Genomic DNA, 27,063 nt, shown 5'->3' on the forward strand with positions numbered 1-27,063 from the left:
TCCTCATGATAAATACATTAGAATTACAAGACATAATAAGACATAATGCATGTCACCCATTAGCACAAGGATAATAGAGTTTGATGTCTGCGGATATAAATATAGATGTGGTGGTTTGCTCGTACACCTTCATAAAATATTAATCGGCTCACTAAAATGACACCTCATTGTCCACTATCTTTGACACGTGGCAGACGTCCTAAAGCAAATGCTGTTCGCCTTAGCACAGCATGAGTCCTGCCGATTCTGCGAGGTCTCCTTAATTTTTTTTCGATCGAAATCGTCTCTCTCACGAACGGGAGCGAACGAAACAGAAAATTATATATATATATATATATATATATATATATAACGAAAACCGAGGTTTCCCTTCCCTTCTCCTCCTCTCTTCTCTTCTCCTCTCCTCTCCTCTCCTCCTCCTTCCCCTTCCCCCTCGCCATTTCTTGCTTCAAGAGGTAGAGAGCTGTAGAGGAGAAGACAGAGGGGCAGAGAAGCGAAGGGATTGAAATATTGGGTTGGGGTTTTGGGCTGGAAAAGATAAAGATGAGTAACGTGAATCCTGCGGTCGCGAGCTCCCATGGCAACCTCGATGAGCAGATCGAGCAGCTGATGCAGTGCAAGCCGCTCTCCGAACAAGAGGTTAGCTTCTTCTCTGATCGCTGATCCTTCCCTCTCCGCGATCTCCCTTTGCTGTGGTTGGTGGTGTAGTTTTTCTGCGTTGTTTCTTGTAGAGTTGTTTGAGTGGAAGTGGGTGGTGACGGATCGGAGGTTGTACGAGTGATTTGGGGCGGATAGATGATTGTTTTCGAGCGATCTGATGGAATTAGGGTTTCTTCGCTGGAATATTTGGGAATTAGGGAAGTCCTATGCTGGTTAATTGCTGGATGTGGTAGATCTGCTCTTTGGTTTTGTTTTGTGTTCCTTTTGAGTGTAAAAGTCGTGCACAGTTTTGTGGTACACTTTTGAGAGGATTTAGGAGAAATGCGAGGTTTTCCAATTCGCTAGCAAGAGAATAGGAGAGTGAGGGAAGAGAAAAGAAGAAATGATAGAAAGAATGAGAAAATTAGGAAAACAGAAGATGGCTTTCTCTCGTGTTTTTTTTATATAAATGAAGGAAGAGAAGATTAAACTAATCTTTTTCAGTTCTGTTTTAGGAGACAAAATAAGAACATTCAAGTAAAAAAAAGTATTATATTCTTTATATAATACTTATCTAATTGAGTAGAAATTCTCTGCACTATCTGTTTCAGGTAGTACTGTCAGTATCTTATTCGTAGTAAGTTACTACTGGAAACAATTCGATACTACTACCCTCATGATTTGAGAAAGAGTTATTAAAACTGTTTAGAACAAGAAATTGTAGAGACAATACATTGTAATTCCGTCGAGATTTCTATAGTTCTAAATTCTAATGATATATGAAGGAAACAAATTAGAAAACCTGCTGATTTATTTTCTCTTCCTTTCCTTCTATTTTTGGATAGGAAAAAAGAAGAGGTTTTGGAACCTATTTTCTCCTTTCCTCTCTGACTCTTTCCATAGTATTTAAATCCAAATAAGTTCTAGACTTTCTTTTAAAAGTCTACTTTTCACACTTACTGGGGGAATAAGTTGAACTGCTTTTGGTGAAAGCAAATAGCTATCAAAGTCAATGTTTATGCATTTAGTTACAACCTGACAACAACATTGCAGAATACCCAATTAAAGAAACGCTGACCTTAACAGTGAGTCCCTCCACGAAAAGTGGCTTAACCTATATATCTAAGAGGTTTGGAAACTCACCTATTCCTCCAATAAATTTGAATAATAGACTTATTTTGTAGGAAAAGTCCAAGCTCAGAGGGACACATATATGAAACATTTCATTTGGAACAAAGAATGCTGCCCTTGTAGTGGTTCACTTAGAAGTGTTTATTCTTTCATAGTAAGCTCTATTGTTATCCCAATGATTTGTTCTCCATTAGGATGCTTCAGTTGGGATGTATGATTTAACTTTGCTTTTCTATAAAATATTTTTAGAACAAAGTTTCAAAAGACATGTGCTTATCTATATGTTCGCTTGTATATATATATGTACACACACGTAACCAGCATGACTGAAATTGCCCGTAGTCTCACGAGGTGAAAAAAATGGTCTATTATGAGTCATTAGGGCCAGAATGGTTTGATTCTCATGTATTTTCTTGGTATGAGTAAACTTTGAATGCATTTGACGGTATCACCTGACTCTTTCTTCTTGTTTTTTTCCCCTTGTACTTCTTTCTTTCTTATTCTTAATCACTTTTTTAGCTCTTTTGACTGTTGTATTCTCTCCCCTTATGCTACTATGATCGAACTTCCAAATTTTCATTGCCTCCCGGCACTCCTTACACTTAGCACTGTTCAGGGTTGGTGTATTTTGCTTCTTCTTTCTGGGATTGCTGAAAATTGGGGATGAGTGGATAGGTGCAGGAAATTTCACTTCTAAAGGCCCAGAACAAAAATTTCTTTAATCAAATTTAACAGCATGGTATCCTGTCAGTGATAACTGGATAATATGTTGTAGCCTATTGCTTACAGTACATTGGTGTATAGAAGAACGTCTTAAATTTTTCCTTGAAGACATGCTTTATGCCATTATCATGTATCTATTATGCTTATTTTGTCGTTGGTACTTACCAACTTATAAGATCAGTTAAAGTATCATGCTATCACTTTTACTGTGGGTTTAAATTCACCTTCAAGTTTCAGGTTCTTATACATCTTTCATGCAGGTTAGGGGATTGTGTGAGAAGGCAAAGGAGATATTGATGGAAGAAAGTAATGTGCAGGTAAGGTCTTTTTATTATTTAGCTACTTTTCACTTAATAGATTTTTGTTCAGGCTTGAGCCTTTATGTTTGTCCTAGTAGAAGTTGGAACTACTACTATGTTAGTTGGTATTTTGTAATGCTTTGTGGCCATCCCCATTGCACAGATTAAATTAGGTCCTAACTGCATAACTACATGTGCTACTTGGGATATATGAAAGAATCATAATGTCGGAGCTAAGAAGAACTTTAGGTTAAGGTTTCAGTTCAAGTCCTTTCTTTTACCCTATCATATTGTGCTTTTCAAAGTAGCTTCTTGCGTTGTCACCTTATATACCAACTGAAACATTTTAGAGAAAGGGATGCAATTTAATCAACATTGCATATCAATAGCAAAGCATGCCATAAACCATCACAAATGTCTACTCTGTTGGCCGTCATTGATTTTGCTTCCCTTTCATTTTTCCATTATAAAATGAAAATTGACTAAGTGTTAAATGTCCCTTGTGAAATAATGACTGCCAAAATTTGAAAAAAGAAACATGGAGCTTCAAGTTATGAGGAGCAACTAGACTATGTTATGACTAATGTGATATTTTTTTTGTAGAATATTATAGACAAATTTCTCCTTTTATTCTCTATCCACTATTTGTAGTATTGGCCAAAATTGATATGCATTGAAGGTTACACATCGACGTCGGTTGACTTTGCTCCGAAATAGAGGCAACCTAGAAGCACCAATTTTGATCATAATTTAGCCATTTTGGTCATATAAACCAAGGTTCCTAGTTTTAGCTGATCTGTTTTGGGTTAGTTTCCACCACATTAGTCGAAACCCGATCCATATTGGACCCATTTTGGCTAGATTGGCCAAAACAACCAATACAAATTGGAGAGTATGAGATGCACCTCATCTCTTGGCGAGTTACTCCTCTAACAAAGTTCTTTGACATTGATCCATCAAAATAGAAGTCTGCGAGCTCCTCCTTTGACACTGCATTTTGATGCCCACCCTTTTATTTCTCCTTTTTTTTTTTTGGATTTTCCATTTCTCCTCTCTCTCTCCAATAGCCTCCCAACCTCTCTCTCTCTTTCACTCTCCCTCACAAAGAGAATGAAAGGTAGAGAGAGAGAGAGAGGGAGGAAGAGAAAGAGGGAGGAAGAGAAAGAGGGAGCGACTAAAGAATGAGAGTTCTCCGACTTAGAATGCTAGAGAGAGGGGAAGAAAGTGAGTGGGAAAGAGGGTAAGAGAGTGAGTAGGAGAGAGATAGAGATAGTACTCGAAATTTATATTTTTTTCTTATTTTCATTTTTGTAAAGACTTAAGATTTTTTTGTATTTTAAATAATTTTTATAATTTTATGTAATTAAAAAATAGCTTGATATTGAAATCCAATATTGGTAGCAGAAATGGCCACTACGATTGATATGTATTGTATTTTTGAGTGGTCAATCCCGATTCTTATATTTCGAAACTTGATATAAACCAAAACAATTATAATTTTGAGTTTTCACTAATATAGTTGAAACAAACATTTCTCTCTTTTACTTAAGGTGGATATGTTGTCGGGTCAAATCATATGTTCGATTCAACCAAAATTCCAACTCACGATATAAATAATTGATGTCCTTAGTGCTCATGTTCCCTGTTCATCCCATATTTTTCTTTCTTTCAACTGTGTGCCTTCTCTGATAAATCCATGGTAGGGATCGACTAGTCCAAGGCAAATGCTGTTGGTCAAGATTTTGCGAGGTGATATCTTCTCTCTCATTCCCTTTTTTGTTTTTTTTCCTCTTCTCTGTCCACTTCTATTTTTCTTTTATCACCACCATGTCTGTTGGTTCCCTCCATTACAGAAACAGATGGTCTAAGTATCTTCCATCCTTTATTTGACTTTGCTACCATATTAGGCATGTAATCTATATTTTCTTATCTTTTTGCCAATATGTATTTTAATTTTGTTTAGGAGCTTTCCTAAATTTCATATGATTTAAAATATAGGTAGGTTAAAAGTAGTTGGAGATTGAAGTGAGTGATAAGACGGTCGAAAAGACTGATGTGATCGATGCATTTTTTTTTATTGTTTGATTATTTCTTCTTGGTGAACTTCTCTTTTCTACTTTTTAAGTATTTTGAATTTGAAATATATACTTGATGCAAAATCTTATCAGTGATATAATCTTGTTTTGTTCGTGAAATTGCAGTAACCATTGATTTAGACTTATAGCAGGTAATGTGGTAATCTTTCTCTATTTTTCAACTAAGATGTGTCCTCCCTTTATTGTAGCCTGTGAAAAGCCCTGTGACAATATGTGGTGATATTCACGGCCAGTTCCATGATCTAGCAGAGTTATTTCGAATTGGTGGGAAGGTACTTCATTTTTTTGTTATTAATATTTCATTCTTTACCTGCATTGATCAAAGAATACAATGAGCTACTTTGTTTCATACTTACTAGAACAAGTTTTGCGCCCTTTGAATTGTTATAATTTCTTTATTAGATTCCAAGATGAAGTGTTGTTCCCACTTCATTATATTGACAATATTTTTTTTCTCTTATTGCTAGTGTCCAGACACAAACTACTTATTCATGGGAGATTATGTAGATCGCGGGTACTATTCTGTTGAAACTGTCACGGTAAGAGATGATTGTAAAAACTATTATTACTTTTTTTTTACTTGAACAAACATAAAAATATATCAGTATTGACTGCATCTACAATGTTAATCCATTATCTTGCAATTGTGTGGGAAATGAAATTTGACCATAGTCATTTCTATTTTTACTGTAAGGCCTATAACTATTCTTAGTAGAGGAATTCATTGTTTTGATTCTTTTGAAATTTCAATATTGTGTTAGTGGGGTCAGTCATTTACGAGCATTGTTGTAGACAAGCTAAGTGTAACTTCTTAAAGGTGACTACTAATTAATTGGAACTTTATAATATGCATGCTTGCACTGAATTTGATAAGAACCACGTTAGATCGAATCGCATCATGAGGACATCAGACTCGATAGATAGAGTTTATTTATCTTTTAATTGATTCATATTTATGTAAACTTATAATGCTAGTCTAATTAAGTCATATAAATTATTAAGGCAAGTCCAATTAAGTCATCTAAACCATTAAGACAACTCTAATTAAGTCATATAAACCTCTAAAGCAAATTCTAGTTCGAGTCATATAAGCCTTTAGAGTTAAATTCGAGTAGGACTCATTGTTCCCGACCTCTATATATAGAGGGGCTAGACTTTTTTGTTTAATCATTTAAGAATCCAAACATTGAGAAATTATTTTAGTCTTGAGTTTATCTTAAGAGTCAGAATAAGATAATATAAAAGTAAGAGTAAGATATTCTAGGAGTAGAAGTAAATTAATTATAATTGTTTATTGTTTTAGGAGTAGATTAAGTTAGAAATCCTAATTCTATCTCCAACCAATAGCCACCATTACCTCAACGAGTTATCCTATGGCCGTCCACCACTACCCATTGCCGTTCGTTAGGCTCTGACGATTGCCGCAACGTCGAATAGTTACCGTTTTGTATTGTTCTGACCTGGCTCCACTCTTTTATTTATATATTTTTTATTTTGACCTCCAATTTAGATGAAACCATAATTATAACTTTAACTCATGAGGCTATTGCTATTTAAATTTTCATAATTTTCTTACTTCCAAATTGGTCTAGATCTGGTTCGTAACAGAACTGCTCAAAATGGTTTTGATAAATGATAATAATTTTAAGGCAGTGATAAAATTTATTGGAAAACTATCTTTTTTTAATATGCCAAGTTGCTAACATAAATTTTTTATTGTAGGGGAAGTTCAATATTTTAAGCTCGTGAAGTTATTGGGAAATAGCAAGAACTCATAGGTACTATAAGTCAGTCTAGATCTCTCACATTCCATTAGTCCTTAGGTGTATGTCTATCCTAATGTCTTTGAATTAACCACCTTTATCTTTCTATCACACTAATTGTGGCTCATTTTTCTCCTCTCATTGACCTACTCTCTCAATGACTGGCCATCAAAATAAAAAAGAAATCACACTGACCGATGCAAGATGCCATCTTTCTCAGACTTAAAAACGAGTTTAGTGAATTACGGGAACCGGAGAAAATGAAAAAACTTGAGAAAAGTGTTCATTCCTCTCTCTAGAGTACACATGCACGAAAGCCCATAAACTCATCCTCATAGCAAAACTCTTTTGCAAGAGCTGTCTGCATAGCCAATATATTTTGCCTTCTTAAGCAATTCACTATTGGTCTCTTTCAAAACAGAAGAAGTCACACAGATTACGTTTGAAATTTTGAATGGAACTACATAGAAATGTAATCTTATATAACTAAATGTGATGGTAAGCTGGTGTATTTTGGCCACTCTAGGTGAAATGAGATCTGGATTAGTGGATCCTACCTACAAGTTTTAACTGATTCCTTGCAAGGAATACAATTTATAAAGTTATGTCTGATGACTGTAAGCTGGTGGTTTTGAGCCTTTTGGCGACTCTAGGTAAAATGAAATCTTGATTAGTGGATGCAAATCTACAAATTTTAATTGATTCTTTGAGGAATATAATTTATAAAACTTACATGTTTTTATGTGCTATGTTTTAATATATCTGTCCGTGTTTGCTCTGTGAAGCTATGTTCTTGCTTGGGTTCACATCCATATCCCTGCCATTTGTTTACATGATCAACCATGACTGAGTCAGCTTGCAGTTGTTGTTGTTGCAGCTCAGTTAGTGGGCATGCTAATCTGTATACTTAAGGGCAAAGAGTGCTGGCTGGACCTTTATAGGGTAATATTTGAATAGTCTGGCGCTAGATTAGGCACAAACATTGGGCACAAAATTCTGCCACAGAACCAATGTCTTTCACTTTGTTGATTTGATACAAACACTGGGTTAATAACAAAACATATTGACTTTCACGGTCCAGAAGGTTGTAATTTACTGTTTCTGGATACTGTAGATTAAGGAGAATCTAGAAGGGATATGTTTACAATTATATTTGGTATATTACTGTTTCTTTGTGTCATGTGATCACATCTGGTATGATTCTGATGTCATCCATTCAACTGAGCAGCTTCTGGTGGCTCTGAAGGTTCGCTATCCTCAGCGAATTACAATTCTGAGAGGAAACCATGAGAGTCGTCAGGTATATTGCTTGACATTTTTTTTGCTTACATTTTGTTTATGTCACAGTATTTTTTTCCTTTTTACTTTGCCACCAAATATGGTTAGAACTTGTAAGCTATCAATGTTTTTTAGCAGTAATACCTTTTGTATTCGTTCTCAAATTCTTATCACTAGATATACACTTGGCTTTTGAGCTGAACCACTTCTTAAATCAAATTGCAGATTACTCAAGTTTACGGATTTTATGATGAGTGCTTAAGAAAGTGAGTTCCTCCTTTGCAATTTATTTTTCTTGTTCTGGTCTGATTGAGCATCCTTTGATTGTTGGGTATTGAGATTGATAAACATGATATTCTTGCTGATTCTTCATATTACTTTTATTAATAAGAAAGTTGCTCATATATATTTGTGTGCTGTGACTTCTTTACCGGAAGTATACATCTGGTATCTGAGGCCTCAATGAAAGAACTTTGCTTAGATAAAATATGGAATTATTAAATTGTATTCTTGGAAGGTCTACTATGAGCATTTGTTTTCAGAGTGATTTCTTATTTATCTTTTTCCTTAAAATTTCCATGAAAGTTTTGTATAGACACTGAAATTATGTAGATTTACTGACCATACTTCATTCTGGCATGTGGAATTCAATCGTGTAGGATTCCAGGAAGCCTATAGTTTTCATAGTTTTACATAGCAATATAGCATCAAAATAGCATGCTGTGGTTTAAGGGTTTAAATTAGTGTGCATTATTAATAATTGCCTGAACTAGTGGCAATGATGCCTCAGAAGTCAGAATGATGTCCTGGTACTGTCCATCTTTTCATATTACCACCTGATACACCTTTAAGCTCTCAGATTTGCTCATTATAGTATCCCTACTTGAACTGAATCCAAAAGGTCTTCATTTTTCTGATGGTGATATATTATTATATGTGCTATGGTAGACAGGTGTAGGTTGTTCTCTCTTGTTTGCTTATTGGATGATATGGTGCTTGTTAAATTAAATTTCCAGTGAGAAATCAAGGCCAGAAAATATAAAATCAAATGGTCCTATTCTTAGTGTTAGCATAGTAAAGATAAGAGGTGAATCTAGTTAATCTAACTGCAGAAAAGATTTCATTGTGATTTTCATATTTTGTGGCGCAAATCACTACTGATTTATTGTGCTGTACTGAAGCTAGGTAATATTTTCAGGCAAAGTGCTTGGAGGTGGACAAAACAAAAGAAAATTAAAAGTATAATGCTAGATATCACAATAGAGATCTTTTTGGAGGAGCTTTCACATTTTTAGAAAGTTAGACAACTATGTGTAAGATAATGCCTCTATTCAAAGTTAATGAAATTTGTCCTGATAACTTTGGTCAAGCAAATACCACTTGGATGCAAAACAGTGTGATAACCTTGGCCAAGCAAAAGATATTACCATTTATCTCATCCCACTTTTTCGGTGGGATAATGGTAAGTAATTTTAGCAACTTTAGAAGACCTCATGCCTTCCACCATTTTTTCTCTCTTGTTTATTGACAAGGGAATAATGATATTTCCCATTACAATTCTTTATCATGCCCTCTCAACCAAATGGTGATGGGGAATAAGAGATATGAACCAATCTTATTGTAGGATGAAGCTCTTTATCACATTTTTCTGAATCAAACGACCCCCTAATAGTTGAAGATTATGGTGCTATATACATTGATAATGTTGCAAATCGTATTCACTTAGATGTGCTGCCAAGTCAGATGGAAATAAGCAGTGTTTTGGAAGGCATCCCGTGCGTCTGTCTAGGCAGCTACATAGCGGGGGTGGCTCTCATACTTGCCCTGCATATATGAAGAATAACATGTAGACTAGAGAAAAGCTCTAGACCTAACTCTAATACTCCCACTTCCAAAATTAGCCAGGCCCCAACTCCTCCATTGGTCTCTATAACCATAGACACCTTAAGTGGTCTCATCTGCTCATTGTAGCACTATCCATACCCTTTTCCTACTGTTATAGTAGTACTACTCCCACATGTATTCACTGATGCACCGCCCCACCATTCAATTCTCACTTAGGCCCCACCCCAATTCAGTGCCACTGTGGCACAAATCTTGTCCCTCCTTTGCATACTACAGCACTAGCACTTCCAAGTTCCAATTGCCCTATCTGCTACAACACCCCCTAACCCTTCCCTGCTACATGAGTAATCACCAACCCTTGCTCCATTGCTTTCTACTTCACCATTCTCCTGACATGGTTGATAGCATATTTTTGTTCATTATTTGTTAATAATTATGCCATTGGCTGGTGTAAACTAAGAGTGTCACTTTGTGTGATAGTAAGACTTGCCCTTGCATTTAATAGTTCATGCCTTCATGGGTTCAAGTCTTGGAAACAATCTCTTTTAGAAATGGTGGTAAAGTTTCACATATGTTTCCTCCGCATACCCTGCAGAAGCAAGAACCTCGTGCATAGACGTCTTCAATGAAAGACAAAAAGTCAGATAATTATGTACTTAGGTGATATCTTTGTTAATACTTTCATGACTATCAATTTATCTCTATTATTTCCATCTTATTTAATTTTTTATTGGCTTGTTCTTGTCAATAATAGTGAACAATTAGGAGAGTTAGGTAAGTATCATCTCTTTGTATTCTCCTCCTTTCCTCTATTTCAAGAGACTGCAAATTTATGATCTCATAACATCTAGATCTAGTTTAGAGTGTGTTTTTTCTCTGCATAGATGGCTTAATTGACTGGAAATAAGTATAGGTGTCGTATAACTGCATGACTCAAATACTATTAAGTGTTGGCTATGCAGAAAAAATACTAAAGGAGGGATTGATAGATTTGTGAAACATATTGCCCTTGATGCTATGTTGCACTATGTCTCAAAGTTAACAATGAGGCTCTAAGATAATTAGAAAATAGATAGAGGGAAGCATGATATGAATAGATCAGAGATTAACATATTTGGAAATATAAAGATCTGGAAATATATAATTATCCTCTGGATAATTATATATCCAGAGGATTCTACAGGAAAAGTAAAGATGTAGAGGAAATGACTATTTAGCACAGAGTCTACTAGTGCGCCAACTGATTCAATGGCATCATTGTAAGTCTTTTTTCATTTATTTGTCGTGTTAGTTCATCCAGCATGGACCGTGTCATAAGATACAATCTACAATGAGTTGGTTGGTTCTTTATCGAAGAATGAGTGGCAAAAACATAAAAGTATTTTGAAAAATCTATGAAGGATTGATGGATATGCTGTATAAAATAAATCATAATGATGTTTGTTAATATTCAGTTTGGAATTAGCTTACCTAGATTGATTCCTATATGGAATAACATAATGGGCGCATCATCCCATGCATGAATTTATTTTATGTGAAAATGCTTCTTTACATTCTAATTTGAGGTAGAGGAGTCTCGATCATGCCTCTTTGTATTGATATAATAGGAAGTGGAAACCCTATTTTGTGAAGCATGATTTAAAAATCTAAGTTCAACAATTTGTAAGACATGAATAAAAATCAAGCATGCTCGTAACATGAATAATAAGATACGAGTACTAATAGTGCAAGTAATAAAATGATAACATGCTCAAATTTCATTATGACTTCTTAAGTAAATGTCATATTTGTCACGATCTAAAATAGGAATCATGACCGGCTATGCATCTCAATATGCTTGAGATGCACGAAGCCTTAATAATACTCTCTACGTATACGATGACAAGATAAATAAATAAAATGAGAATGTGCTTTATTAAAATTTTATTACTAAATGCAATTGAAATAAAATAAACAATGTTAATGTTTTTGAGTCTCTAAACTAAAATAAAATAAAATAAAATAAAATCTTCTAATCTAAAGCACAAAATCTAAAAGAGCGGAAAGGTAAATAGGTGAATCCTAAGTGGAGGTGAAATTCGGGTACATCACGCTTAGTCGCCTCGCTGACTATTACCTGAAATAAATAAACAAATACAAAAACAATAGAACTCGTGAGCCAACAACTATAGCTCAGTGAGTGGAATCCACTCGAACCAAATAAATTTTAAAACATATTAATGCTGAATAAATTAACTAAAAGCAACAATATCCATCATAGTATGCAATAGGCATGCTCTCTACATAATAACAATGGTAACAATAGAGAAAATAATTAAAAAAAATATTCAAAATTTTAATTTGAATAATAACTGTTCTCAATACACATGAAGGTGAAATAAATAATTTTTAAAATATTTTTAAAATTTAAAAACCAAAAATAACTAAAATGGGTTTAAAATTACCCATTGGATTGGGCTGGGCTGCTGGCCCGGCCCAATCCAAAAGAAATCAACTAAATCGGATTGGGCCGAGGCCCAGCCGAATTAATTGAATTGGGCTTGGGCTAACCCGCAGCCCACCAACTTAAGTGGTTCGGTTCGGGTTTGTGGATCCGAAATCCAAACCCGAACCGGACCCGACTTAAAAGGAAAAGGTGGTTGGCTCGGGTTTCACCCGAGCCCAGCCAACCCTTTTCTTCCCCCCCTTCGCGACCGACGCGAGAGATGGCTGAGGGAGAGGGTGACCGCTGGCGACCTCTCGCCGGCGACCCCTTCACAACCACCTTCAACCTCTCCTCTCCCTCTCACCCTTCCTCTGTCGTCCTCACGAGGTGGAGGAGGACTCATCACCGACGACCGACGCGAAATCCAACGCCAATCAGAGCCACGAGGGCCTCGTAGAAGACATCTCCGACGCCAGGCTCGAAGCACGAAGCCTCCGGTGATGATGCGGTTGCGACTCGAAGCCGCCGGCCGGCCAGATTTGCCGATGAGGCTGAAAACCCCCAAAATTAGGTATTTCTAATCTATCTCTTTGAATTTAAATTAAACTAGAGGGATGAGAGAGGGCTCACCGGGGAGGAGTGTGGTGGCCCCAATTTACTCCGGCGACGCTCCGACAGGCCGATTTCACGGCGTGACTCCGACGGTGAGGAAGAAGCGAAAGAAGGGAGGAAGAAGAGAGAGAGAGAGAGAGAAAATGGCTAAGATGGTTAAACAAAGATTAGGGTTTTTAATTTATAGATTAGAAAAGGATTAAATCTAATCTGATTCGGATTAGGTGAAATCCCTTCTCTCCCGCTGCGTACCGGAGAGGGAGAGGGGAGGGGCTGCACGTGCAGAGCACGTGCACCCTCCTCTCTCAACCCAAATATTTTATTTTATTTTATTTAATTTTTTTTTTCTGGTCCTAACAATATTTCTTTCTTAGGTTTGTATATGTATATCCACATCAACTAAAAGTCATCCTTAAATAACGCTTGGGTCTTTTCTCGTACTTGATCCAATTAGGGTCTTTAGAAGGTGTTACTATCCACTATTTTTTTTTCTAACCGTTGAGATCGAGATATTAGAGTCATGAGCTTTTTATTTAATATGAGACTGTTACTTAATTCTGCCAAAGTCACCTAAACCGATCATTATAGTAATCAGGACCATAGAAAAATTTACAATTTGTACTCAAAGTCATACATACTCATAATTTAGATTTTGTTAGATACTCGTGATTTGTATACTTAAAAGTTTTGCACGAAAATAACAACACTCGAACAATAACATTGCATGAAAGATATAAATGGCACGAAGAATAACATTACACAAAAATATAATATTTTATGACAAATAGTATACACATAATTTTGTGAAATATGATGTGAAGTATAATCAAGTGAATCCACTCATCTATGGTCTGTGAGGAACTATACATGGAACTATCTCAAATCAAGTATCCAGGTGAAGAAAAATCGTTATTGCCAAGCTAGATCTATGAAGCACGGTGATACACGTTTGAACGCATTTATGAACGTCTGCATCAGGTTCACAGAAACAGAGAACACGAATGCACGTTCGAACGCCTGCATCTCATTCGCATCGACAGAGAACGTCTTTTGTGCGTTCGAACACGATCGGCGGGAATCTTCTAGAATTAGGGTTAATCATTGTTATTTTGACTTGTTGGCTAGCATCTATAAATGTGTGGATGGCAGTCAAAATTATTATGCTATTGGATAATTTGTTTCTTGCCTCCTATTTTCTCTCTATCTTCTCTACCCTTATCTCCCTCCTCTCTCTGCACCAACCTACCACCTCTACTGTTGGCAAGGTCTCTCTTAACTTCTAATCTTCCTCGTCTGTCAAGTCCTTTTTTAGGATCTCAACCATTTTTTTCCCTTCGTTTTCATCACTTAAACATCTAACATCCACCTTCATCTCCATTACCGTCTATAACTCTAACATCTACTCCACCCGTCACCACTACCATTATCTGCACTAAATTGTAATTTCGTCCCAGTTGCAGTTCGAATCTGCAAAGGGCGTAAATACAAAAAACATAACATCCACCTTCATCTCCATTACCGTCTATAACTCTAACATCTACTCCACCCGTCACCACTACTATTATCTGCACTAAATTGTAATTTCGTCCCAGTTGCAGTTCGAATCTGCAAAGGGCGTAAATACAAAAAACATAGATCAGGGAGTTACGGATCGATTCCACTTGGTTTCGTAATTTTCTAACTACGGGAGAATATTTGGTGAATATTTTCCCTTGGTTGCGCGAACTGCTTCCAGTAATAAATCTAGATCTTGAAGGAATTGTTCTGTAACCTATCATTGGTGACCTCCATTAATAGTTGAAACAAGGAAGATAACATCGACAAGGAGACCAATGGAGAGCACATTGACAAGGGAAGACTCAACCCACGATAACTCTAATTGTAAGGCCGATTCATTTGGAGCGACCATGGCAGGACCAAGTTAACCAACGTCCATGGGTGTGAACATGGGTTTGGTGGATGAACTTAGGGGTATGTTCCAAACATTACTGCATATGGTTGATGCAATGCAGAATGATCATAATGCTTTAAAGGAATATGTTATGAATCGATCGGTTTCGTCATCCCTTCGACAAAGATCGGTGTTTAAGAAGGACTAGCGGTGGGACCACATCGAATCAATACCCCACAGGTCCAGGTGCGATATGTTAATATCAATGATCCTCTGTTACCTATTCCTACACATCATCCCCCATCTCCAATTCACAACCCAAGACCGGCGGTGGTGGAACCCGAGAGGTGTGCGACATCGGTGTGCTTCGCCGATGAAGAGGATTGGCACTTAGAGAATGATGATGATCCCCTCAGAGATGGTGATGGATGTGCTTGAGGATTCAGAGGAGATCAACAAGCACAAAGGTTCAGATTTGAACCAAGGATCTTTTGCGAACTTGACAATGCTATTCGAGGGAGAACCGCACGCTTGGACTTTCCAAAATTCCAAGGCGGTGATCCGACGGATTGGGTGTTTCAAGTTGAACAATACTTTGATTGTTAAGGGATAGTGAAGGACGCAAATGTCCAGATGGCAAGTTTTCACCTCCAAGAAACGGCATTGCATTGGTATAGATCGGCTATTCGTGGTGGAGGATTTACCGGTTGGGCTGACTTTTATAGGAGGATTACACGCAGATTTAGGACAGTGGTATATGAAGATTTTGCTACCATTTTAAGTAAGATGATTTAGAAGATGACCATTTTGAAGTATTAAGCTAAATTTGAAAGAGTTAGTATTCGTTGTGAGCCACCTTGGCTCGAACTAACATTGATGAGCACATTCATTTTAGGGTTGCGGGATAAGATACAAGCGGATGTTCGTGCTCTTTGTCCTACCACTCTTGAGGCCTTTGAGAAGGCCGTGAGGATAAAGCAAAAGCATCAGATTCTTAAGATGGCCCCAAAAACAAGTTGGGGCAACCGAGATGGGCGATTTGCGCCTAGAAAGTCGGTTGAAAATTCTGCGAGTTCAAAGACAGCGACTGCTAATACTAGACCACGACCATCTTTGAGATCTTCTGATGTTAGAGGAGGCACAAGACCCCCCATTTGAATTCTCACACCTGCCCAAGTGAAGAAGCGAAGAGCGAAGGGCCTTTGCTGTCACCCTCAGTCATCGGTGTTTTAAATCGATTGGGAGTGATGCTTATCGACGGTCTTGAGGAGGACAATGAGGTCGTTAGTAATGGAGTGTTCAGAGGAGGTTCATGAGGAGGCCGTTGAGGAGGACGCGGAGGAAGATATCAAAGCTGAAATATCGATGTATGCATATTCGGGTACTTCCGCATCGAGGACGTTACGGGTAGACGGATTCGTTAGAAAGCATTGTGTGCACATTCTCATCGATTCTGAGGGTACACAACTTTCTAGACGAGAGGTTAGTGAGGAGATTAGGCTTGGATGCTGAATCGACCACGGGGTTTGACGTTGCTATTGGAGACGGCACGAAGCTTAAGGTGGAGAGCTTATGTCGCCTGGTCAGTATACGGGTGCAAGTACATGACATCGTTGTGGATTTGTATCCGTTGGCGCTACGAGGAGCAGACATTGTTTTTGGCGCTCAGTGGTTACAAAGCTTGGGACCCATTACTTTTGATTTTCGGAGCATGTAGGTGAAATTCAAGCAAGGAAACAAAGATGTGCGGCTTGATGGCGCTCGTTTTTCGCCAATTCCAGCAATGTAACCGATGGTGGGGTTGCCATGTGCGAGTGATTTAGCCTATCTTCAGTTAGGACCAGTAGGAGACGAGCTTCAAATGAGTCCAAATACTATCATCAAGTTGTCTAATTTATTAGACAAATTTGCTGGACTGTTTGAGGAACCCAAGAAGTTGCTACCAAGGCGAACGACGAACCATCGCATAGAGATTGTGCTCGGGGCTGCATCGGCGAATGTGAGACCATATCGGTATCCACATGTGCAAAAGAAAGTTATCTCCAAGATGGTAACCAAGATATTGGAGCAAAGCCTCATACAACCAAGTCATAGTTCATATTCATCTCCTGTGCTATTGGTGGGAAAGGATGAGACATGGCATTTTTTTTCGTTGATTACCGAGCAATAAACGTTATTACTGTCAAGAACCGGTATCCCATTCTGGTCATAAAGGAGCTGTTGAACGAGCTTGCATGGGCAACCATATTCAGTAAGCTTGAATTGAGGGCTGGGTATCTTCAAATTAGAGTTTATCCGGCGGATGTGCACAAAACTATATTTCGGACTCCGAATAGGCACTATGAGTTTCGGGTGATGCTCTTTGGTCTTACCAATGCTCCAGCTACATTTTAAGGTCTCATGAATGATATTTTTCGGTCTCTACTACAAAGATATGTATTGGTATTTTTTGACGACATTTTAGTGTATAACAGGACTGAATTGGAGCATTGGTGGCATTTGGAGGATGTGCCGAATTTATTGAAACAAAACTAGCTAAAGATTAAGAAGTTCAAGTGCCTATGGGGAGTACCACAAGTGGAGTATTTAGGCCACATCATCTCAACGGAAAGTGTATCGGCAGATTCTCAAAAGGTAGCATGCATGACTGCTTAGCCTATTCCTACTACTATCGTAGAATTGCAAGGATTCTTAGGGCTGACTAGATATTATCGTCGAGTATGGCAAGATCACTGCTCTCACTTCTTTGTTGAAGGGCTCTTTTAGATAGACGGATGAAGCCACTATAGCTTTTGAAAAACTAAAAATAGCAATGATGACGGCGCTCATTCTAGCGCTATCGGACTTTACTAAAGAGTTCGTTGTGGAATGTGATGCATTAGGAGTTGGCATAAGAGCCATACTAATACAAGGAGGACATCTCATATCCTTTCTTAGCAAAGCTTTATCACAAAAATCTCAGCAATTATTAACCTACAAAAGAGAGATGTTGGCAATTCTACATGTGGTGACAAAGTGGAGGCCTTATTTGATTAGTGGGAGATTCATTATTCGAATCGATCAAAGGAGCCTTTCATACTTTATGAGACAACGTATTCACACTCCAGCACAGTAGAGATGGGTCACAAAATTACTGGGATATGATTATAAAATTCAATATAAGAAAGGAACGAAAAATAAAGCGACGAATGCACTATCATGCCAACCTAATACCGCCGAGCTTGTAGCCTATTCTTTTTTTACTTTTCTTTTTCTTGATGAGCTAAGATATGCATGTACATCAGACCCAGATGTTTTGAAATTGTTACAGGAGGTGTTGGATGATCCGGAGTGCCATTCAGAGTTGGAGAATCGAGGCGGTTTGCTACTGGACCATGGAGTATTCGGGTGCTCGCAAATGATGGATTGCGGCAGAAATTGTTGGAGCACTTCCACCAAATTCTAGAGGTTGGTCATGAGGGTGTCTTGAAAACTTATAGGAGGATATCTCAGAGTTGTATCTGGCTAGGATTGAGACAGGATGTGAGGAGTTTTATCCGTGCTTGTGAAGTCTGTCAAAAGGCTAAGGCAACCATATTGAAACCGGCCGGATTACTATAGCTTTTACCTATACCGGATTGTGTTTAGGAAGATATTTCTATAAATTTGTTAGAGGGTCTTTCGCTGGTATGTGGTTATTCAGTTATTTTTGTGGTCGTTGAAAGGTTGAGCAAATATATGGACTTTTCTGCATTATCACATCCATTTTCAACTAAGTCAGTGGCTGGAATTTTTGTTAGAAATGTTGTTCGGTTACATGGCATGCCACACACAATTGTCTTGAATTGTGATCATGTATTTATGAGCGACTTTGGATGGAGTTTTTCAGATTATATGGGGCTCGATTGAATTTCAGTTTGACTTACCATTCACAGATGGACGACCAAACCGAGGTGGTCAATTGAGGTATTGAGCAATACTTAAGGTGCTTTGTTGGAGAGATGCCGAGATAATAGTTAGAGTTCTTATCGTGGGCGGAGTGGTCTTACAATACCGCTTACCACAATAGTATTGACATGACTCCATTTGAGGCAGTGTATGAATGTACGGCTCCGACATTACGCATTTATGATCCAGTGGTATCTATAGATTGTACGGAGGTGGTCTTAGCTTTGATGGATAGAGATGCCACATTAAGGAGGTTACGTGCTCATCTTAAACTTGCTCAAAACCGCATGAAGCAAGTTTATGATCGCAACCATAGGGAGCAGGAGTTCGACATCGGTAGTTAGGTGTTCGTGAGGGTGCAATCATATTGTCAGATGACCTTGCGTCCGATGCGAAACCAGAAGTTAGCACATCGCTATTTCGGTTTGTTTCGGGTGTTAGAGCGTATTGATCTGGTTGCATATCTTTTGGAGCTGCCGAGGGGGTCAAGAATACATTTTGTCTTTCATGTTTCATTACTAAGGGAGCGGATTGGAGATTATGAGGTCATTGGATCAGTTCTACCGGAGCCATTGGAGGAGACAGATCATGGAGCCAATTCGTGTACTTGCTAGGTGCCGATGATGTTATGGTACTAGATTAGAGATGGAGATTCTAGTCGAGTGGCTTGGCAAGCCATCCGATGAGACGGCATGAGAGCTGGAGATGGATATTTTGGAGCGTTTCCCTGACTTTTTACCTTGAGAACAAGGTGGGGGGAAGCCTGGTGGGCTGATACACTTATTTAAAGTCATTTTTTTTATTAGTTATTTTTTTTATTAAAATAAATTTTTTTTTTTTGTCTGTATCACTTAAACAACATCTACCATCCATAACCCTAACATCCACTCCACCCGTCACCACCACCATCACCCGCACTAAATTATAATTTTGTTTCAGTTGCAATTCAAATCAGCGAAAGGCGTAAATACGAAAAATGTAGAACAGGGAGTTACGGATCGATTCCATTTGGTTTCGTAATTTTCTGACTACGGGAGAATATTTGGTGAATATTTTTCCTCAATTGTGCGAGCGGTTTCCAGCAATAAATTCAGATTTTAAAGGAATTGTTCCATAACCTATCACACGAATACTTTGTTTGCCCCTCCGTAGCGGTATCCGATACATATCGGATATCGATACGGCATTGATACAGCCCGATATGTATCGGATGCGGTCGGAGGAGAATCTGAATTAAAAAAATTAATTTTAATTTTTCGATATGGCTCCAAGACAGCTTCAATACATTTTTTGATCATCCAATCCGTTTTCCTTTTTCTTGTTATGCTAAAAGATGATATAAAACATATACTTTATATGTAATATACAATTGTCTAATCCTTCATGATACTTTTAAGGCTTTGCTTATTTGATAATGAATTAAACATATAACTTAAAGCCTATTTAAAGATCTAAGTTGGAGATTTATTGCTGAATTAGGTTTTATGTTTCGCTAACATTTTAAGTTTCATATCAGTTTCTATTACAATATTATTCTAAAGTTTTAGGCATATAGATATTAAATATGTAGTTTTTTTTCCTTTTATCTTTTTTTATGAGATAATCATTTTTTACCAAATGTTATATTAGTTGACAACAAATCAAAAATATATTATTTATTTATTTATTTTTTGGAGTATCCATTCCACATTTGTGTCCTACTTTTAAAAATTTATCGTATTCCCGTATTTGTATCTCCGTATCCCGCATCCGTATCCATGTTTCACAGAGCTATATCCAATTATGATTTGGTATTTGACGGAGAGATGCTTGTGGTAGAAGATGCGATCGTTGACTTCTCTCTTTGGGTGATGCTACTGTACCCCTGAGCACTATTCACTTGGATGATACTGAAGTACTGCTACAGTATGTAAAACCGATTTTAATCTCTTTTCTTATTTAAAGAGATACATAATATATAGAAGATTTTGATTTGATTTAATTTAATCCACTCCAAAAAGGTTAAGGATAAAACTAGATCTTTCATAAAGGACTACTCTGATTTTCTATTATTTCTTTTATAAATTTTTGGGTTCTCACAGATCTAATGTTGGATCCGAAACCCAATTATTAAGTTAAGGTTCTCTCTTCTCTCTCACGCGAGATCCAATTATGATTTGATATATGACGTAGAGATGCTTGTGGTAGAAGAATAGCTCATTGTTTTCTTCTCTCTATTTTGGTGATACTATTGTACCCTGAGCAATCTTCACTTGGACGTTACCGTGGTCCTGCTACAGTATGTGAAACTGATTTTAATCTCTTTTCTTATTTAAAGAGATACCTAATATATAGAAGATTTTGATTTGATTTGATTTGATCTAAAACTAAATCTTTCATAAAGGACTACCTCTGATTTTCTATTATTTATTTTATAAATTTTGGGTTCTCACAGATCTAACATTGGATATGAAACCCAATTATTAAGTTAAGTTTCTCTCTTCTCTCTCACGCTTAGAACCCTCCCAGTCCTTTCTCCCAATTCTTCCCTCTCATCCTACGACGAAGTGCAGCAGTGAGCGATGACAAGTGATTTTCCATCTTGAGAGGCCTTCGATGAGTAGTTCTCCGACAAGGTGAGGTCTCTCTCAATCTCTCTTCTTTGATAGGGCTTTTTTTTCCCTTCATCTCTCTCTGCCTTTCTCCTCTCTCTCTCCATTTCTCCTCACTGCTGTAGCAATTCTATCATTACTGCTGCAATAGCTAAGAAAAAGAGAGGGAAAGAGTAGAGAGATACAGCAGGATAGTGATATTCTTATTTTTCTACATTTTATAACAAATTAAAAATTTTATATAATTAAAAAATAGTCTGATATTAAGTAGTTGATTTGGCTGATATATATCATTTTTCAGGCAGCCGGTCTTCGTACCGATACTCAAAACCTTGATTGTTATTGTTATGATATACATTGTTTCTTTGTTACTTAACAACTTAAGCTTTTAGGTTAACCGGTTATCTAACAAGTATCAAAGCCTAATTTTTTAAAGGACTAGACTTCAAAACCTTATTTAGCCTCATTTAATTTTTGTTTTATATTATCTATTATTGTGCCGTGGAGGGCCGCACACTATTATTTTTTAATCTGTCCACATGTGATAGATAGGAGTCACATGTGAGGGGGTGAGCTAAATGTATGATATACATTATCGGTCAATTATCTAATAACTTAAATTTTTGGGTCAACTGGTTATATAATAGTTATATATTCCTTTGTTACTTTTTCTCTCCCTAATAGAATTATTTGTAGATAAACACAAATAAATATGTCATGTTCTCGTGCTTCCACTTCTCTTATTCCAAATATGTTAACAACTGATCATAATTCTTTTGCCACCTTTCATTTTCCCTTTCATCCTTCACTTCTTAGTTGCCGTCTATATTCTCTGATTATCTTCTTCTCCTCGTTGTTATCCTTTGTATGTAACATCTAATTGTGGTTCATCATGCATTAAGCATGTAATTCATGTTATCACTCTGGTAATTATATGTAATTTGTGTTATCACTCTGGTAACCATCAACAGTTCTGGAAGTGAGTCGAATTTAACTTGCAAGAGACTGCTAGTCATTCGTGATTAACATTTCATACATACTTTTGTCCATACAAAATGCAATACATCTTATATATGTTTGGAAGCTAGCAACTGTGCATGTTCATTTTTGCGATGTTAACTTGCCTCCCATTTTTCTTTTACAATTTAACTAACAGTTCTTTTGTTATTTGTGGCAGATATGGTAATGCAAATGTCTGGAAGACCTTTACAGATCTTTTTGATTATTTCCCTTTGACGGCATTGGTTTGTATCTGGAACATAATTTTTATACCTTATACTTATTTTAACACTCCTCACTTCCTGTTTCTTTCTTGATCCCATACATAGTTTATTGTGGAGATTTTTCTATTAAGATTTGAATTTGAAGTTTCCCAGTTATTATTTGACATCTTATAAACTGGTCAAATTGGAAAGGATCCAGTGTGGCTTGTCTGGGATGTGGAGATATGGCAATATTAATGGATGCCATTAATGATTACTTTTGTTTATACTTTTGAGAATACTTTTGGATGAAGAGTTCGGCTGAGTTGTATTTCAGATTCCTAGTCAAGTCAAAATGTCAGTACTATGCTTGGTGTGTTTGAAACTTGTCCTTGTAGACTATTAAGTAGATCTGCTATTGGATTTAAAGGATAATCCAACATATTTCAGACACTTAGCATGAGGATGATAACTGCTGGATCGTTCATAGTCGTAGGAACTTAGCTTTTACTTAATAGGAACATCTTTGCTTCTTAAGTTAGAATTGTCCATTTTTTGCTTTTGTTGTATTCTTGCCTATCTATCACGAGTTATAGCTTTTTTTTTCCTTCTAATTTTCAATTTCCTTGTATTTAATAAATCTTGGTACGAAATTATAATTTAATTATGTATTTTGATTTTCCAACTAAATTCCTATTTTGGTCTATTAAACCTGACTAGATGGGTGATTGTATGTGAATATTATTCTCGTCATCTATTTGTTATACTAGTGTAATCTATCAATAAAACTTTTCTGTGATACATTCTTGAGTGTACACTTGAGGATTTCTAAACCCTAAAATAACTAAGGGCAAATTACAGTTTACACCCGTGTGGTTTCACCTGATTTCAACCTATCCCTATGTACTCTAAATTTAAAGCACTTAATCTCTCCGTAGTCTACACCAAGTTGTAGTCATTAGTCAACCGCATTGTTTTAAATTTTTTGCCCTAGCATCTCATATCATATTTTAGTATGTAGATTGATTCTAAAATTCAAAATTATTCTACATGTTGATAAATTAGTGCATTCTAATAGCTTATTACAGTTCTTAACAAGAATGCATTAGTATACTGTTCGGGTTGTAGGTATTTTTTTTAAAAATTCTACGACTATTATTTGTTTATTTGTTTATCTTTTAACCATCTTGAATTTTGGTGCCTGCCTAGGTAGGTGCCTAGCGCTTAGGCACTATATTATCCCTTGCTCGCCGGTCTACTGCCTATAGTCTTTTAAAACTTTGGTCAACCTTTTAGGGAGATGTAAAGACTTAATTTCCCCCACAGAAATGCAAATTGATTTAATGATGACAAGGAAAGTTTGGTCATTTAGCAACTTATTTGGAAAATGTTGGCACCATTGAGGGTAGGGATATTTTGGTCATTTGCACCATAAGTGTTTGGATGAAAAATCGAACAATTGAGAGAGGGTAAGTGTGCTTAAGTTTAAAGTATGAGTGGGTAGGTTAAAAGTGGGCCGAACCATGGGGAGATAAAATGTAATTTGCCCTATTAACAAACACTAGGGCAGCTTTATCTTCCTCTCGAGATAAAAATTTACTTCATTATTCTCATAATTTGTATGAATATTTTATTTCAGGTTGAGTCAGAGATATTTTGCCTGCATGGTGGGTTATCACCATCAATTGAGACACTTGATAGCATACGTAACTTTGATCGTGTCCAAGAAGTCCCTCATGAGGGACCTATGTGTGATCTGTTATGGTCCGATCCGGATGACCGATGTGGCTGGGGTATTTCTCCCCGCGGTGCTGGCTATACATTTGGACAAGTACGGTGCATAAGTGTGCCTTATTCCTTATCTTTTCCTATGTCTCACTGTAATAACCAAGTCAATTATTTGGTATGTAGGATATATCCGAGCAATTTAACCACACCAATAATCTTAAGCTGATAGCCAGAGCTCATCAGTTAGTCATGGAGGGATATAACTGGGGTCATGTAAGTAGTCCATCTCTTTCTATATTTGGACATGAATTAGCAATCTTCAGTTCAACTTGTTAATATTCAGTTTCGTGAAACAGGAGCAAAAGGTGGTGACAATATTTAGTGCACCTAATTATTGCTATCGCTGTGGGAATATGGCCTCCATCTTAGAAGTAGATGACTGCAAGGGTCATACTTTTATCCAGGTGACTTCCTCATGTCTGTGTTCCTGTCATAACATATTCAGATTATAAGTTTCTAAACACTGTCATTTGTTAAAATCTGCTAATTAGTTTAGGATCCATTTGAGCCTGAATGGTTGCTGGAGTGGAATTAGTTATGTAGTTTTATGGACCAATGTAATAGTATCTTTTTTATTCCAGCCATATTAAGAAAGTGATTTTTCCAGATTATGCAGGAATGCAAATGATTGTCTCCTTAGGAATTACTACTATTCATTTCACTGATGAAATTAGATTTGTTGATATGGTCATCAATAATAGGGGAATATTTGTTGTGGCATAAGAAATGAACAAATATATTCAGTGTATGATGATCTACATATGGCATGTAGATAGATTGATTTCTTGATGTCAATAATGACAGACATAGAAGGTCACATTAAGCTCCTGTGCAATCTTTTGTCAGGATGCACTCTTTTGCTTGCTCTCAGTACTAGTTTATGAAGCACAGATATTTTGTTTGCCACTCTGAACTGGTATCGGATATTGATACGGCACATGTATCGGATACAGTGAGAGAAGTATCTGAATTAAAAAAAGTTAATTTAACTTTCCAATATGGAGTTGATATGGCAGGATATGGCTCCAATATATTTCTTGATCATCCAATCCTTTTTTTTTCTTTTTGTGCTAAAAGATGATATAAAACACATATTTTATATGTATGTACAATTATCCAATCCTTCATCATACTTTAAAGCTTTGTATATTTGATAATGAATTAAACATATAATTTGAAAGCCATTTAAAAATCCAAATTAACTGTAGATTAGTTGAATTAGCTTTCTGTGTTTAACTAGCATTTTGTGTTTTATATCTGTTTTGGTTATAATATTATTCTAAAGTTTTACGCATATAGATATTACATCTGTAGTTTTCGTTCTTTTTATTTTATTATTTCTGGGATAATTATTTTTTACTATATGTTATATTGGTTGGCAACAAATTGAAATATATTATTTATTTATTTATTGGCGTATCCATAGTTCCATACCCTATTTTAAGAATATATCATATCTCCATATCCATTTTTCTGTATTCCCATATCTTGTATTTGTATTCATGTCCGTGCTTCATATGTACTAGTACTTGTCTTTCTATGAATTTTAGTATGCACAACTATGTACATCTAGCTTCACCCCTGTATTCAGATAGTCTTGATGCTTTAATGAGCGTGAGATTCTGTTGTTTTTTCTCTCAATAATGTCATACTTGGAACAGTTTTTTTCTTTTAAATTCTCAATGGCGTTTGCAGACCAAGTGTAATTGAGAGCACACTGATGCCCTGAACTTTCAACAGATATTTGAGATGTTGCTATCAACCCTAATTTCCATTGTAGTTTTTCCAACTTGGGACTTCGCTGCATGAATATCACTAAGATACATGTTATGAGCTTATGATAATCTTCTAATGGAGCTTATATCTGCAGTTCGAACCAGCCCCTAGAAGAGGGGAGCCTGATGTGACCCGTAGAACACCTGATTATTTCCTATAAAGTGCTATTGGAGGTGCAGTGCTTATTTCTGGCAGCGAACGGATGCTAGCTAAATGATGTTGTGGTTGGAGATATTTCCTCAAGATCCTGTGATCCAATCATCATTTTTACTGCAGGCTGCTATGCATCGTGGTTTAGGGTGATGAATAATTTGGTGGGAGAGAAATATTTATTTTGTAGTTAAAAACCTGTGATTGATTTCCACTGAGGTTGCAGGCAGCGAGGCTGGTAACTCAGCATCAGCAGTAACATGTACCATCTATGAGAGCTGTTAGTTTCCCCCTTTTGTCCTGTCTTTCTTCTGCTTTTATCTTTTTGTTTTTTTTTTTTATCTTGTAGAAAGGGATTTTTATAATTTGGGGTTGCTATATTTAACTACGACTACATTCTAACTGATTTGTATGCTTTTTGTTCTGTTTTCGATATTGTATTTCTTCTTGAGCAAGCACGCCTTATAGTAAGTGCTAGAAATGACGTTATTTCGCAGCAGGTGAATCTGTAATATTTTTTTTAATATTTTGTTGTTATTCAAGATTCATTACTCTTTTAGAAGTATATGTTCTTAGAACTAAAAGGGAGGCTAGTTGATAGTTGCCTGGTTTACAATGTTCTGCAGTCAAGCAATGGTAATGACTGCCTTGCTATTAATCTGCAGCTAGTATTTTGAGTTTGACTATTGGTGAAATTAACATTTTCAGGTTTAATCGAAGGATTTTTGTTATTCATTTTGAAAGGCGATGTCTCCCCCCATTTTTTTTTTACAACTATTTCTTGTCCCAAATCTCAGTATGGAACTACTCTATATCTTCTATTGCAGAATCTAACGAGATGTCTACAGTAAATGGAGCTGTAGACAGCTGGAACTATTAATAAGATCGGAAACCCTATTATATAAATTGGTATATTGACCACTAGAT

The 27,063-nt window shown here is 36.6% G+C and overlaps 1 protein-coding gene across 1 annotated transcript; it reads left to right on the forward strand.

Annotated features, from left to right (window-relative positions):
* Nucleotides 1-350: 350 nt before the first annotated feature.
* Nucleotides 351-26,542, forward strand: LOC140759453 (serine/threonine-protein phosphatase PP2A-2 catalytic subunit). The gene is made up of 11 exons (XM_073096021.1): nucleotides 351-639; nucleotides 2,754-2,810; nucleotides 5,077-5,160; nucleotides 5,356-5,427; nucleotides 7,880-7,951; nucleotides 8,155-8,195; nucleotides 22,398-22,464; nucleotides 24,062-24,253; nucleotides 24,334-24,423; nucleotides 24,507-24,614; nucleotides 26,081-26,542. Exons 1-11 carry the CDS (start codon nucleotides 544-546, stop codon nucleotides 26,144-26,146), a joined length of 945 nt encoding a protein of 314 aa, XP_072952122.1. The 5' UTR covers nucleotides 351-543; the 3' UTR covers nucleotides 26,147-26,542.
* The last annotated feature ends 521 nt before the right edge of the window (nucleotides 26,543-27,063 follow it).

Source organism: Typha angustifolia, chromosome 4 (assembly GCF_048772165.1).
Source record: "Typha angustifolia cultivar Huaian chromosome 4, ASM4877216v1, whole genome shotgun sequence".
Lineage (NCBI taxonomy): Eukaryota > Viridiplantae > Streptophyta > Magnoliopsida > Poales > Typhaceae > Typha > Typha angustifolia.

What these genes read in the sequence shown, in the direction of transcription:
- LOC140759453 (XM_073096021.1), top strand. Translation starts at nt 544, where the DNA reads ATGAGTAACGTGAATCCTGCGGTCGCGAGCTCCCATGGCAACCTCGAT. An exon ending in TATGATGAGTGCTTAAGAAA is followed by an intron (nt 8,196 to 22,397) that starts GTGAGTTCCTCC and finishes TATTTGTGGCAG; the next exon opens with ATATGGTAATGCAAATGTCT. An exon ending in AGGGATATAACTGGGGTCAT is followed by an intron (nt 24,424 to 24,506) that starts GTAAGTAGTCCA and finishes TTCGTGAAACAG; the next exon opens with GAGCAAAAGGTGGTGACAAT.